This window comes from Anser anser, assembly GCF_964211835.1.
Source record: "Anser anser genome assembly, chromosome: 15".
In the NCBI taxonomy this organism is placed as follows: domain Eukaryota; kingdom Metazoa; phylum Chordata; class Aves; order Anseriformes; family Anatidae; genus Anser; species Anser anser.
In genome coordinates, this window is record NC_139736.1 from 3,702,914 (window position 1) to 3,716,083 (window position 13,170).

At 47.0% G+C, this 13,170-nt stretch overlaps 2 protein-coding genes across 2 annotated transcripts; one reads left to right on the top strand and one right to left on the bottom strand.

Annotated features, from left to right (window-relative positions):
* Positions 1-357: 357 nt before the first annotated feature.
* On the bottom strand, positions 358-8,162 carry CPSF4 (cleavage and polyadenylation specific factor 4). The gene is made up of 8 exons (XM_083800691.1): positions 7,886-8,162; positions 6,869-6,919; positions 6,211-6,363; positions 5,323-5,418; positions 5,077-5,170; positions 4,539-4,611; positions 3,556-3,648; positions 358-1,889 (listed from the first exon to the last, which is right to left on the bottom strand). Exons 1-8 carry the CDS (start codon positions 7,986-7,988, stop codon positions 1,821-1,823), a joined length of 732 nt encoding a protein of 243 aa, XP_083656817.1. The 5' UTR covers positions 7,989-8,162; the 3' UTR covers positions 358-1,820.
* A 13-nt stretch (positions 8,163-8,175) lies between these two features.
* On the top strand, positions 8,176-13,103 carry PTCD1 (pentatricopeptide repeat domain 1). The gene is made up of 8 exons (XM_083800681.1): positions 8,176-8,800; positions 9,369-9,509; positions 9,723-9,941; positions 10,550-10,651; positions 11,031-11,771; positions 11,957-12,073; positions 12,364-12,546; positions 12,768-13,103. Exons 1-8 carry the CDS (start codon positions 8,339-8,341, stop codon positions 12,960-12,962), a joined length of 2,160 nt encoding a protein of 719 aa, XP_083656807.1. The 5' UTR covers positions 8,176-8,338; the 3' UTR covers positions 12,963-13,103.
* Positions 13,104-13,170: the final 67 nt, after the last annotated feature.

The window sequence follows — 13,170 nt, forward strand, 5'->3', positions numbered from 1 at the left end:
TTTTAGCTTTGTTACCTCTGTTAACCTGTCAAAACTCCAGCTACTTTCGTTACTAAGAGAAGCTGGAAGGTTATTCTGAATGGGTATAAGCCTCAAAGACCATTAATATAATGAAAGTCCATGAAAAAAAAAAGGAAAATCTTTGCTTATTGACTTAAAGGCAGGGGCGAGAGTACGTGTACAAATGCAATTTTAAATTTTTGTGTGTTTGTCCCAGTTGATTAGCTTCCTCGTGCACTTCAAGCAAGGGCATCCTATTGCTACAGCACTACCTGCTGAAGCTTGTGACTGCACCTGGGCCTTGCAGCTAGGACCTGCAGTATACTTCTCAGTAGGAGCAAGAATGAAAACCACTTGTTAAGGGATACAAAGAATCTCTCAAGCTTTATCGGTAACAGGAAGGCTTTCAGTTTCAAAAAACAGCAGTTCAGGGAGCGGAGACCTTAAACTTCTCTGGACTAGATGGGAAAGGGAGCTAGACACTCAAGGGTTTGTTCCTTTTCATACATACAGATGACACATCTCAGCGTGGCTACTACTCAGCATCTAGGGGCACACGATGTTATAAAAACTGTTTAATAGTCTGTCATACCATAGTCACTTAGTCTTGAAACTTGTATTTTGACTGACTTAATATCCACAATAAAACAACAGCTGTCATTCAAACCAACACAGGCTCTGGTCACCTCTCTTATATAATCATGTTACTCTGTTTAAAAAAAAAAAATCATAGCTTTTTCCATCAGTACATTTCAATAAAAACAAAGTATAAAGGCAGCCAGCAAATAAGAGAGGGGTTAGACTCAATAAGGCTCAAGTTGTAGGTGCAAGTTTTTCTTTTTTTTTTTTTTTTTTTTTTTTAAATTCACATTTTATCATTGGCCCTTTTGAAATACTGTTTCACAAAATGAATGGGTTTTGGCTTGGAGTTTCTCAGAAGAATGTTCTACCACTTCTAAATGCAGTGTTCCATAAGAATAGAGAGCTCCACTCGGGTCTTCTCTAGGCTACGGAAATACCTGCTCAGTGTGAGCTGAATGACGGGTGCTGAGAAAAGGCTCTCCTATTCCTACGCTTTAAGCTGTGTTCATTTCCCACCTGCTTTGCAAATGGAAAATGAGCACAGATGTGAAATTCCTAAAATCATTGCTCCTCATTGTTTGGCTAACCACAGAGATGCCAATTTATTATCCCCCAATTTGTTTTCACCCAGAAAATTAATTTCTAACCTTCAGAACGGCAAGAAACATAGAAACAAAGTAAGTGGACGAGTTTTTGCAGCCTGGTGTATGTGAGGCCTTAAGTCAGCCACCAGGACAGGTTTATCTGGATCTAGGAACACGACTTTGCTTTTTAAGAGCTACAGGACAGCAGAATTCCTACTTCCTCACTGAAGGGAAGGCATTTCAAGTATTAATTTTCCCAGTCAGTCTTCCTGCTTCCACAGGGAGGGCTGAAACGCTGCAGGTTCTCCAAAGAGAAGTGGCAGAAGGAAAACACTTTAAAGAAACACTGGAGTAAGATGAGTTTACGTTGAACGCTGCACCGGTGAGGGGTTTGCGTATCTATTTGCTTTTAGATCTACTTTTCAGCAGGGCTCAATGAATGTAGACAGAGGCCAAAATCTATTTTAAAAAGGTTAAAACATAAAAAAAGTTGTGGACAATTACAAAAATCTTGCTTAGCAGCAACCAGCCTCTGACCAGTTCTTTCAGTAATGGCATTAAAAAAAACAACCTGATTAATAGTTCAAGAAATAGTGCTAGGCAGAAACCTTTTCTCAGTGTTAATAGCTCCCTTGCGCTCTTCTTTCTGCTCTTTCACTGTCCACTGAGAAAGGCCAGATGTCCTTTGGTGCATCTGTTGGCATAATGACCTTTTTCACCACACTAAAAAAAGAAAGAGAGAGGTAAGTTAGTGCAGAGTTACAGCTTCTTCCTCCTGCTGCATTTAATAACGTAACCAGCAACTGTTCAATTCCAAAACTTTTTCCAGGTACGGAAGATGCAGGTTCAGAGGTGAAGCAAAACTTGGTGTCACGAGGGTCACCACGACTTATGGGCTATTCCCACTCCTCGGAGCAAAACCCGCTCCTGTGCTGGGATCAACCCGGCCCCATGTTATTATAACACACTGCAAAGGAGGCGGATCTCGGCGCACAACTGCAAAGAGCCCAGGGCCGTAATACACAAGGAGAATTTCAACGTTTGAGGCTTCCAAGACCACTCCACTCGATAAGAACTCTTGACGCAGAGATATACTGGGGGCTCTGCTGATCAGCTATCCCAGATTAGACAGAAAAGTGCATCTGAGTAAGATTCATGACTTTGCACCTTAGGGCTACTCAAACGCAGAGAGAAACGTCAGTATCTGATATTACAGCATTCTCCACATACGTAATTTACTCGCTTCCTTAAATCCTAGCTCTATACTGCTCATTTACTGGAGATGAAGTACAATTAAGGTAGCCTTGGGCAGAGATGTGACTTTTGAAACCTGCAGTTGCAAAAAAAAATGGGAAAGGCAAGATGAAAATTCTGTGCTTTCTCACTCACTGTAACATTTTGCTAGTTCCAGTTATAGGAGCTCACGTCTCTGAGGCTGTCACTGTCACAAGATGCCTTCAGTGGAGTGGGTTTATGTTGTCAGCATTTACTAAAACTTTGTTTTGGAACTGAATAAACAGCTACTAAACATTTTGAGTGAAGTTGATTCAGCTTCTTAAATACCCTTGTCTGGTCACAGTAACTTCTACCCAGACAAACACTTGAGACACGAAGTTAGTATGTACAATAATATAACTGTGAAAGATGATGGGAAATAAAGTTGTTGGTTTGTTTTGTTTTGTTTTTTTTTACTCTTTTCTAGTGGCTAGGGTTGTGGCTTTTGGGGAACAATGAGCAGAGATGGAAACCCAATTGTGTCAAAGTTTTTCCCGTGATCCTGAATGAGAAACCAAGGTGAGTAGTTTACTTCTTGGTTTGACAGGGAGGGCTTGCTGAAATTGCAGCTGAAATACTGAACAGTCTGAAACAGAACAGAAATTTCTGTTCCTATCTGAAATCGAAATATTCAATTTCTGTTACTCACAAGGACCTTCCACACCAGTCATTCCACAGTCTTTGGGTGTAAGCAAATTAACTTGGGAGATAAAACTAATATTAATCCTTATTTTGAAGCGTACAGTTTGATAGTCTCCTTTTAACCGTCACTGTGGTACGGATCCTGTTTATTAGCAGACAAACCCAAGTCTGTCCTACTACAGTCTTAACTGGTCACAGCAAGCCCGAGCTGGCAAACCAGCAGTCTCTACACTTAAGAACTCAATTCCCATAGCTATATCCACTTGCTAAAGTGCAATGTCTAATGAGCAAAGCATGTTTCACTGTGAAAAAAACCTTTTGCAGGACCAACACCACAACCACACCACTCCATTTCTTTGCCCGTGACAAGCAACCAGTAGCAAAGCAGCCTGAGGCAGTCCAGACGACATGTGCTCTGTACTTCTCAAATGTAGTACCCCCAATCTCCCTCCTCATGCCTCTTCTAAATTACCTTGTAACAGGTTACTTGCTCCAACGGCCGGGGTCCTCTGTTCCCAGTGTTGTTATTTTGAGACTGCATGACTCCGATGACTTGGGGCGTCCTCTGTTGGTTGGGAGAAGAGTTCTGACTCGTTAAGTGCATCAGGCATGATGACCTTTACGGTTGTTATTTTGTTAAGAAGGAAAAAAGAACACCCCACATATCAAATGATCAATTTTCTTCCAAATCTATGTGTGGGTGATCTGCCAGCTGGAGCACCAGAGAGAAGAAATCAAAAACTGAGGCTTACAAAGCCCAGCAATCCTGCTTTTCTCTGAAAAGCAAATTTAGAGTTGGTTTAGGCTGCTAAAATATCATTGCCATCACTGGGAGATGTCATGCAGATTCCAAAAACTGGCAGAGTGCTGCACAGCCACATATGATGTGCTTCTAGGTAATGCAGGAGTGTTCTGTGACTAGATTTTCATGTAAAGTTGGAGCAACCTTAGGACCTTCATGACTCTAATGGCACTCAGGGCCGCTAGCTGCTTAATTCTTGTGTAGCACTTCCCCTGCTTCCAGGCTGTCCCCTAACTGCCACTGCTGGCCTCTGAACTGAAGAATGGTAACAACGACTGAGGAAGCTGGCCAAGCTGAGAGGAGAAACAGAACAAAGCAAAACGCCATGGTCCCAGGACAAAAGCAGCAGAATCTGTCATGATCAGATGGCAGACATTAGAGGGCTGGGAGGAAGGTAGAGAAGGGGCAGTGCTTCGTGGTTCATTAGGATTTTTCTCCAAGTCCTTATTAAGAAAAGTATATCACACACCATTGTAAATAAAATAGCAGAGGTTTTTCCTCATTTAGTGAGCATTTCTCTATGGTTTTCCAAGCAAGTCAGATCCAGGAGTCCAGGTATCCTGTTTTGACCACTAGAGACCATAACCTCTTCTAAAGCGGTGTGGGAAATGCTTTGAGAGCAAGTATGTAGGGGAGGCAGGGAAACTGTGTACCTTTTGCTGTGTTTGTGTCGGCTGAGGCAGTGGTGGTTGCTCTGTGGTTCCCATAGGCAGTTCAAACCGAGGGCTGGTTTAGACCAAAACAAAAAAATTGATTCTCAAATCATATGCCAACATTTTACCATCAGCTCAAAGAACACAAAACAAGAAAACAAACATTCAGCTAGTTAACTTAGGTTCATGGGAAATAGGCCTCCCCTCCCCACTTCTCTTCGCATTTTGATGCTCAGTACTTATGTACACTAAAATGCTAAACCGGTACGCAGCATCTCCCTCTAGCTGTGAAGTCTTCTGGAATCTAAACCCATGAAATTTCACAGCACTGATGGCGTCCGAGCACCACTCCAGAGGCTTACTGGTAACTCCCTGAGGAGCCCCTGCCCCATACCCTCAAAGTGAAAATACACAGTACAACAAACTAAATGTTGGCCAACTTTCCAAAACCACTGGGAAGCACTAGAGCACCCACATTTGACATGTATCAGATTACGGAGGAAATGAGGTTACAGGACAAGCCTGGAAACATACTCACTGCATGAATTTACAGGTAGGTCCCTCTGGACAGAATCCTACTAGGTAATTCACACAAATGACTCTTCGAGTGTGTCGGTGTCTGCAGAGGGGACCTGCAACACAAAGCTCAGTGGTTCACGTATCATAAATATGCACAACAGCACTCACTAGGAGCAGGTACACAAGCAGATCATGCAAAGAAAGAACGGCAGCACCCTACCCTTGATTTATAGCCACAGAAGCAGCAACTACACAACATACATACCATGTTTACAGAAGCCTCTGTCATACCAGGGACAGTCTTTGATCTTAGATTCCGGGTCGATGTGCAAGAATGGACATTCTTTGTTACTGCATTCCCCTGTACCAAAGGCAAACACACTTCTTAGTCAATTGTACAAGTTCAGGATCAAGCCACTCCTAAAGCATTACCTGGATCGTGTAGCTCCCACAAAGCTGTTACCACCATTTACACGTTCAGGCACAACAGTCTTACTGCCTGCCTTAACCTAGGGGATGAACGCCAAGCACTCACCCCCGGTGAGCCAAGTTCTACCAGACTGGATTATTTATGTGTGCTTTTAAAAACAATGCGGAAACTGAATTGGAAAGAGCAGTCATGATAACAAAAACCAAACATTTAGTGCACCAAAAGTGTGGAGAAACTACAAATTGCGCACTAACCTCACAATCCAAGGAAACCTACAAGACTGTAAGTTTCTGACAGCAAGTTGCCTCATTATGTCCAGATCTCCAGAGCTGGAAAGCAAGTGCATAAAAGTTTTGCACCCCCATGCCCTCTGCTGCTCATCAACTCCCCAAAACAAGAGTCATGCAAAGACCACCTGCTCAGCCTCCTCAACTCATAACCAAAACAGAAAATAAAGTATAAAACCCAGTAACAGCTTTGAACTTCCCCCCTCTTCCCCCAAGGGACAAGCTCTTGAGAGAGAAGCCATCTACAGCGCATGGCAGACTTAGGGGTATAAGACGAAGCGCTAACCAGATCTGAAAAGCTACAACCTAACAGTATCAGCAAACTCAGTAGAACTGCAACGCTCTGCAGACAGTACGAGAGGGATGTACCAGGATCCTCTTCATCAGACTCCCACACTTACAAGGAATGCTAAGCAGGAGCTACAATGCCCCTTACCAAATTTGGAGTAGAAGTAACACTCAGGCATCTTGGTCATGTCGTACTCATGCAGAAACTCGCACTGGTCTCCCTTTTTGCACAGTCCTCGTAGCCAGTGTTTGCAAACAACTGTCTTTTCCCCGCTGATGTGTCTGAATGGGCACATGCCTCCTGCAGAAGGATGGGATGAGCAGAAGGAAAAAGAAGAACAATTAAAATCTGCAGCGCAAGCAGGCACACAGCAACAACACCGCTTCACTCGCCTCTGCAAGAGGGGTTTCAGAAGACTTTGCTTTTGTTTATGACTTTAACGTTTAATGGCAATGACAAAACAGGGACTTCCAAACAAGTCCTATTTTACCCTCTAAGGAACTGAGCAGTGTAGTGTCCAGCTCTTAAAGCTGACAATCACAAGCCACAGCCACTAATACAGACACAACCACACAGGTCTGCTTGTGGTAAATTCAAGCCTTCCCTTACTGGTAGATTTTCTCATTCACCTCCCAGTTTCCAAAAACTAAAACCCAAACTCCAAAACAAACAAACTATCACTTCACAGTTGCTGGAGTTAATCCAATATCCTTGACTTTTATGCTCAATCTCTGTTAGCTAGTGCTAGCAAATCTAATTTTCTTACCCTTCATATGTGTTTGACAATATTGGACATACTACTTGCCTTTTCCACAGGCCGCTTTTAAAAAAAATTCACAGACAGCTGCACCGGATTCTGCAGAGAAAACAAAGAAATATAATTAATTGCAATGAACTTTTGTAGCAACTTTCAAAACATTTCCTTTCCCAAGAAGCAATCTGGTCCTCAATTCCAAAAGAAAAGCAACATTTCGGTTTGGTGAATTTACTTTCTCCTACACGAATGCCTTGTTCAGGTCGGGCCTTCACAAATATCTCTATTCTCCTTGGTAAATATGCAGCAGGGGAACTTGTGTTAGGTTGGTGGTGCCTGTTTGGACTTCCAGAGATTTAGGTTTTGCCTCTGCTGTTAAGTCAGTCACTGCAGTGAAACTTGTGTTCACAGTCCTGGCAACTACGGTCTTGTATTATTTGACCAGAACGGCCTGAAACAGCCATCGCTGTGTTGTCCCTTGCTGATCGTGAGCTGCAAGAATCACAGCATTCAAGAGAATTAAAACACGGGTATTAGCCTAGCCAGAAATCTTCAACAAATGCCCAAGTCTCGTCTCCCTAGGCTGCTTGTGCCAGGCTATCAGACTGCAAGAGAGTATTTCGAGACCAGGCCGTGAATGCACCTAGAGCTGAAGTTTCCCTGCCACCAAAACACCTCAGCTATCAGAAGGAAATGAAATAGAGGGTGCAGGAAAGCGATCTTTATTCAGGTTAAAGCCTCAACTTCCATTTTCTAGGCCGGTGTGGTACAAACTAAAGCTTTCAGAAGGGAGAACGGGAAAAACGCCTGGTCTGAGACCAAAATGCGGCCTCACAGAGAAACCTGCCTAGGAAAGCAGGAGCGGGGTGGAAGCAGGGGCAAGAGCCAAGCAGGGGGAAAGGGCAAGAACAGAGCAAGGGGCAAGGGCTGAGAGAGGGGCTCAGCTACCCCAAAACCCCACAGCAAAGGGGGGAAGGGAAGGGAAGGGAAGGGAAGGGAAGGGAAGGGAAGGGAAGGGAAGGGAAGGGAAGGGAAGGGAAGGGAAGCCCCCCCCGCGCCCACACGCACTGTCCATGCCGGGAAAAGGCAGCGGCTGCGCCCCCAGCTGCTGCTCCACGGCCAGCTCCAGGTCGAACTTGATGTGATCCACGCTGGCGATGAGCTCCTGCATGGTGGCAGCCGGGGGGCGACGGCACCGGGAGGGAAGGGGGGGAATGGTGGGGGCCGGCTGCGGCCAGGCCCGGCCCGGCCTGGCCCGGCCCAGCCTGCTCCGCTTCGGCAGCGCCTCGGCTGACGGGGAGGCGGCGGCAGCGCCGCTCCGCGCCGCGCCGCCCGCCTGCGGGATGCCGGGAGCCGGCCTCTGACCCCCGCCTCACGGCACCGGGGCCGCCCCTTCCTCCCGCGCAGGCGCCTTGGGGAGCCCGAGGCACCCCCGTGGTGCCGCCCCCGGTCCCGGTTGACGGTTCCCGTCCCCCTCAGCCCGCGGTCTACCTCAGCGTTCCCCGCCCCCCCCCCCCCGCCATGAGGCCCGCGCCGCTCCGGCTCCTCCTCGCCCTCGCCCCGCGGTGCCGCCGGCAGCCCCCCGGGGTGCCCTCAGTGCCCCCCGGTGTCCCCTCGGTCCCTCACGGCGTCCCCCCGGTCCTTCCCGGTGTCCCCCCCGGTGTCCCCCCGCCGCTGTGGGGCCGCAGGGCGCTGGGTTCGTCGCCCGGACCCCCCCACAGCAAGGATCAGGGGGAAGGAGAGGGCTCGGGAGGCTGCGGTGAGGAGCAGGAGGAGGAGGAGGATGATGAAGGCGTGGAGTTTGGGACGCTGTCCACGAGGTTTTCTGGTAGAAAGTTTTATCACAAAACCACGCCGCGGTTCCGGGATTTAAAGCTCGAAGAAGAGGGAGAGGAGGAGGCGGGAAGGAAGCCCCGGCGCGGGCCTAGGAACACCCCGTACTGGTACTTCTTGAGGTGCAAGGCCCTCATCAAAGAAGACAAGGTTTGCTCTTTGCTCATCTCTGGAAATAATATTTAACTGCTGCCAAATAGCACGCTCTTGGGTTAGAGTTAGAGTAGTTCAGTTGGAAGGGACCTACAACGTTCATTGATTCCAACTGCCCAACTGCTTCAGAGCAGAAAGTTAAAGTTGTAATCACAAGACGTGCTCTGACCCTATGTGCCTGAGTTCTGTTCACGCCACCTTCCTACCTCATTTTTCCCTTTCCAAACAGGAGTGGAGTTAGCTAATCATTTTTGATGGTGTCCAGACAGTGACTCTAGAAATCGAGCCGCTCCTCAGTGCTGTCTCCGCTCGGTCAGTCCAATGTCCCCTCTGGCAGTCATGACTTTGGTATCTGTGTGCCACCACCTCTCATCCCAAACCCCTGCAACACCATCTGTATTGTCTTACATGCTTCATTCGTATCTTTACAGGAAGAAGCAAGAATTTGTGAGGAATCCCCTGCTCTGTAGGACTTCTGCCACAATCTGGCGGCAGCTGAGAATATTAATATCTGTTGTGACCGATTCTGTTGCTGCCTCGTAATGGATTTTCCTTTTTCCCGTAGCTGGCAGAGGCTCTGGAGTTGTTTGAGGTGCAGATGCTGAAGGAAGAGCGAGTGCAGCCGGAAGAAAGCAATTACACTGTTCTAATTGGTGGCTGTGGCAGGGTTGGCTACGTGAAAAAGGCGTTCAAGCTCTACAATGATGTATGTAGGTTTATGTTCTCTGCTCTCTCATACCTTCATTGAGTTTTTTCAGCTAAAACTGTTTCTTAAATTTGGTCGTGTTACTGTCTCTTCAAAATGCCTCTGAGTTAGTGTTTACATCTTCTTAGCCTGAAACTTTAAAAACCAAATGAGGAAATTCTAAAACTGTCTTCCTAAAAAGAGTTTTCCCTGTGTTTTCTTGTCTTCTTTTAGATGAAAAAACGAGGCTTAACTCCCACAGAGCCCACATACACAGCCCTGTTCAATGCCTGCGCTGAATCACCGTGGAAAGACTCAGGCCTGCAGAGCGCCCTCAAATTACGGCAGCAGCTAAAGAGCAAAAACCAAGAGCTGAATCTGATAACTTACCATGCGCTGCTGAAAGTCTGTGCCCTGTGCTCAGACCTCAGGATGTCCTTTGATGTGCTGAAGGTAAATATGCGACTTTTCTTACGTCAAGTGCATTCTTTTCTAGTTAAAGCTCCTGGGCTATAATCTGTAATTATCTATACTTAAAATGTTGCTATTTCATTGATCTTTGGTTTCATACAATGAAATCATCCTGGTACGTACCGAGTTTAAGTAGCTAAAATGAGGCAGCTACAGGCTTAAACAGGGGTTGGCTTTGAAACTGTGGTCAGGTGTGTCAATTTATTGAACAGTTTTTGGGGGGCTCACAACTATTGTGTCTCTTTCCCTCATTTTGAAGACCCATGTATTGGCATGTACCTTCCTTTTAAAGCTCTGCAGCAGCTTTTCTCAGAAAGGCCAGTCTAGGAGTTGCTAAAAGGATTGCTATCCCTGTGCCCAAATTCCCCATAGCTCCCGTAAGGGAGAAGCTAGGATCTACACAGGCATTTCAGGCGTTTTTTAATTCTGGAGTAATCGTTCTGCTCACGGCGCTGGGAGCTTACCCTATGCTTTGTTGTTACTCTATCCCCAGAAGATAGCAGAAGCATTTGAGCTTCACAGCCAGCTGCAACTTACTGTTTGGGTAACTGGGAAGTTCAATCCTCTCTCTGCTCTCTCGCTTCTTATAGGAAATAGTGCAGAAGGGTCATGTTCCCACAGCTGAGACCTTCAGCTTCCTTCTCATGAGCTGCATAAAGGACAGTGAAAGTGGCTTCCGATACGCCTTACAGGTTTGTCTTCATGTACTAATTAAGGAAAATGCGCTTCTGTACAGTAACTTGTCACTTGAACGTACAGAAAACAGCAGGTTATGACGAGCTGATGAAATCAGGAGGAGCTCAGCACCTCCTAGGACAAGTTCTCTAAACTAGACTTCCATCAGGACAGCCTGTAAACTGGTGAGGTGCCCTGAATGATGTCTCAGGACCGTACTAGCTCAAGGTGGCTGTTCACTGCCCACTGCCATTTCACCTCTTCGTGCTGTAAATTTGCTCCTTTTCCGCAGGTAGATACTGTCCCAGTAGGCACTGTGAACGCGCTTACAACCTGCTAGAAATGCTCTTGTTATTCACTGTTACTGACGTTTGATGTTCGTCTTCCCCTCTGCAGGTTTGGAAGCAGATGACGAAACTTGGAATAAAGGCCAACAGCCACACGTACAACTTGATGCTGCGTGCTGCTAGAGACTGCGGAATTGGCGATCCGGTTGTGGCTTCCCAAGTACTGCTCAGACCCACCGATGAGAGCTCACCTCAGCTAAGGCTTGCACCCGGCACGCAGAAGGTGAAAAATCAGAGAAAGAAGGGATCGGAGGGCGCACCTACTGTCCAGCTGGATGTGGAGGCCATGGAAAAACAATTATTTCAGCAGAGTTTGATGCAGCCTGAAGAACTGATCAGGCAACAAAATAAAGATGTGAGTCAGGCTGAAACGAAACTAGTAGCAGCTGGTCTCAACAGCAGCACCGAAGCATTGATGAGGGGAGGCCAGAACGAGCTAGAGCAAGACCAAGCGTGCCTAAGCCAGAAACTGCATTTGTGCAACCTGCCCAACTTGCTGGATTCACAGATACCTGATGCAGCTGTGGTCTCCTTGGGGACAGTGGCCACGCCATCCCATAGACTGGCTCTGATGGGGGACACAGAGGGCTTCTTGAACAAAATGAAAGAGGACAATGCAGAACCCAACATTAAAACTTTTACGTTACTGGCTGAGCTGGTGGAACCCCAAAGCCCTTCAGAATCCTCTCTTCTGGCGCTCCTGGATGAGCATAAGGTGAAAGTAGACGTGACCTTCTTTAACACCTTAATAAGGAAGAAAAGCAAACAGGGAGACCTAGAGGGAGCAAAGGTAAGGAAAATCTCAGAACCAGCCCCGTTGCTGCCTTCTTGTTTCGGGCCTCCAGTTGTGCTGTGTTTCACTGCGGTACCCGTTCCTCTGTCCACAACAGAAACTGGGAATCTGACACTGCTTTCCACTCAGCAGTGCCACAGGGAGGCTTTTTGGAAACCGATGTCAATATCTGTATCTTGCAGAGCCTGCTGCCAGCTCTTGCGAAGAGGAGGATATCGCCTAACCTCCAGACATTTTGCAGCTTGGCAATTGCTTGCCACCAAGAGAAGGATGGGTTGCAGTTACTCTCAGATTTGAAGGTAATTAAACTAAACCTCTGCTGCTTAGGGTTCAAACTGCAGAAAGCAAAAGAAGTGTTAATGCTTCCAAAAAGACCTGCTGAGGCTTCTAGGGCGAGGGTGTTTTCATTCCCTAAACACGCAGCTCTAGAGCAGCTGAGAGACCGTAGCTTTGCCGGGATATGATTGGGGCCAGGGGGAGAGAAGCAAGGTGCTGGAGCAAGAGCTGCGCTCCTTGTGCAAGAGGTGCCAGAACGAAAAAGGCACAGAGGAAACCCTGTGCTAATTGGCAGGTAATTTGTCGTTTCCAGACGTCCGGAATAACTCCCAACAAGTACATCTACAGCGCCCTCATCGGTGCCGCCGTGAGGCAGCTGGATTACAGCTACCTGACGGAGATCCTGCGAGACATGAGGAGGAACGAAGTGCCTCCCAACGAGGTCATCATACGCCAGCTGGAGTTCGCAGCGCAGTACCCGCCAAAATTTGACCGGGTGAGTGGCCGTGCCTGGTCGCAGGGTGAGGGACACCACCGAGGGAGGGGAAGCGTCGGTGTCTGCCCCAGGCTTGCTTCTTCCTTTGGGTTTGTGTGATCTGGTGGCAGTTTCTCAGCAGCTCTTTACTTAATAACAGCCTCTAGCTGCTGCGTGCCGGTATTAAGAGCTCTGTTCTAACAGAATTCTTTTTTTTGTTGTTGTTGGATTTCTCTTCGCAGTATAAGTCAAAGAACCCCTACCTGGCGAAAATTGACGGCTTCCGTGGCTACTACCACCGGTGGTTAAAAGTCATGGCAGGAGAGGAGACGCCCCACCCCTGGGAGAAATACAGAACAGCCAAACGTTCGGTGGGTGAGGATAAGGAAGAGGACGTGCAGGGGAAGCTGCGCCAGGATGCTGCAGCTGACAGCTAAGTCCTGCATGTTCCGTGCGCTGGAAGAACTCTGAATTCACTCCCTCAAACTGCCTCCCTGTAGGAAACCTGTTTTGTAGTTCCAGGAACCCGAGTTCTTGCGATAACCACTAAATAAAATATTTGTCCTCTGTTTCAAGGAGAAGCAAATACATTTCCAGTGAATTTCCTTCAGATACTTACATGAATCATGTTAAAAAAAACAAACG

Coding starts and splice junctions, on each gene's coding strand:
- CPSF4 (XM_083800691.1), bottom strand. CDS start 7,988: ATGCAGGAGCTCATCGCCAGCGTGGATCACATCAAGTTCGACCTGGAG. Junction 6,920..7,885: donor GCCTTTTCCCGGCATGGACA/GTGCGTGTGGGC, acceptor TTTTCTCTGCAG/AATCCGGTGCAGCTGTCTGT. Junction 4,612..5,076: donor CCTACCTGTAAATTCATGCA/GTGAGTATGTTT, acceptor GGTCTAAACCAG/CCCTCGGTTTGAACTGCCTA.
- PTCD1 (XM_083800681.1), top strand. CDS start 8,339: ATGAGGCCCGCGCCGCTCCGGCTCCTCCTCGCCCTCGCCCCGCGGTGC. Junction 8,801..9,368: donor CCCTCATCAAAGAAGACAAG/GTTTGCTCTTTG, acceptor TTTTTCCCGTAG/CTGGCAGAGGCTCTGGAGTT. Junction 11,772..11,956: donor GAGACCTAGAGGGAGCAAAG/GTAAGGAAAATC, acceptor TGTATCTTGCAG/AGCCTGCTGCCAGCTCTTGC.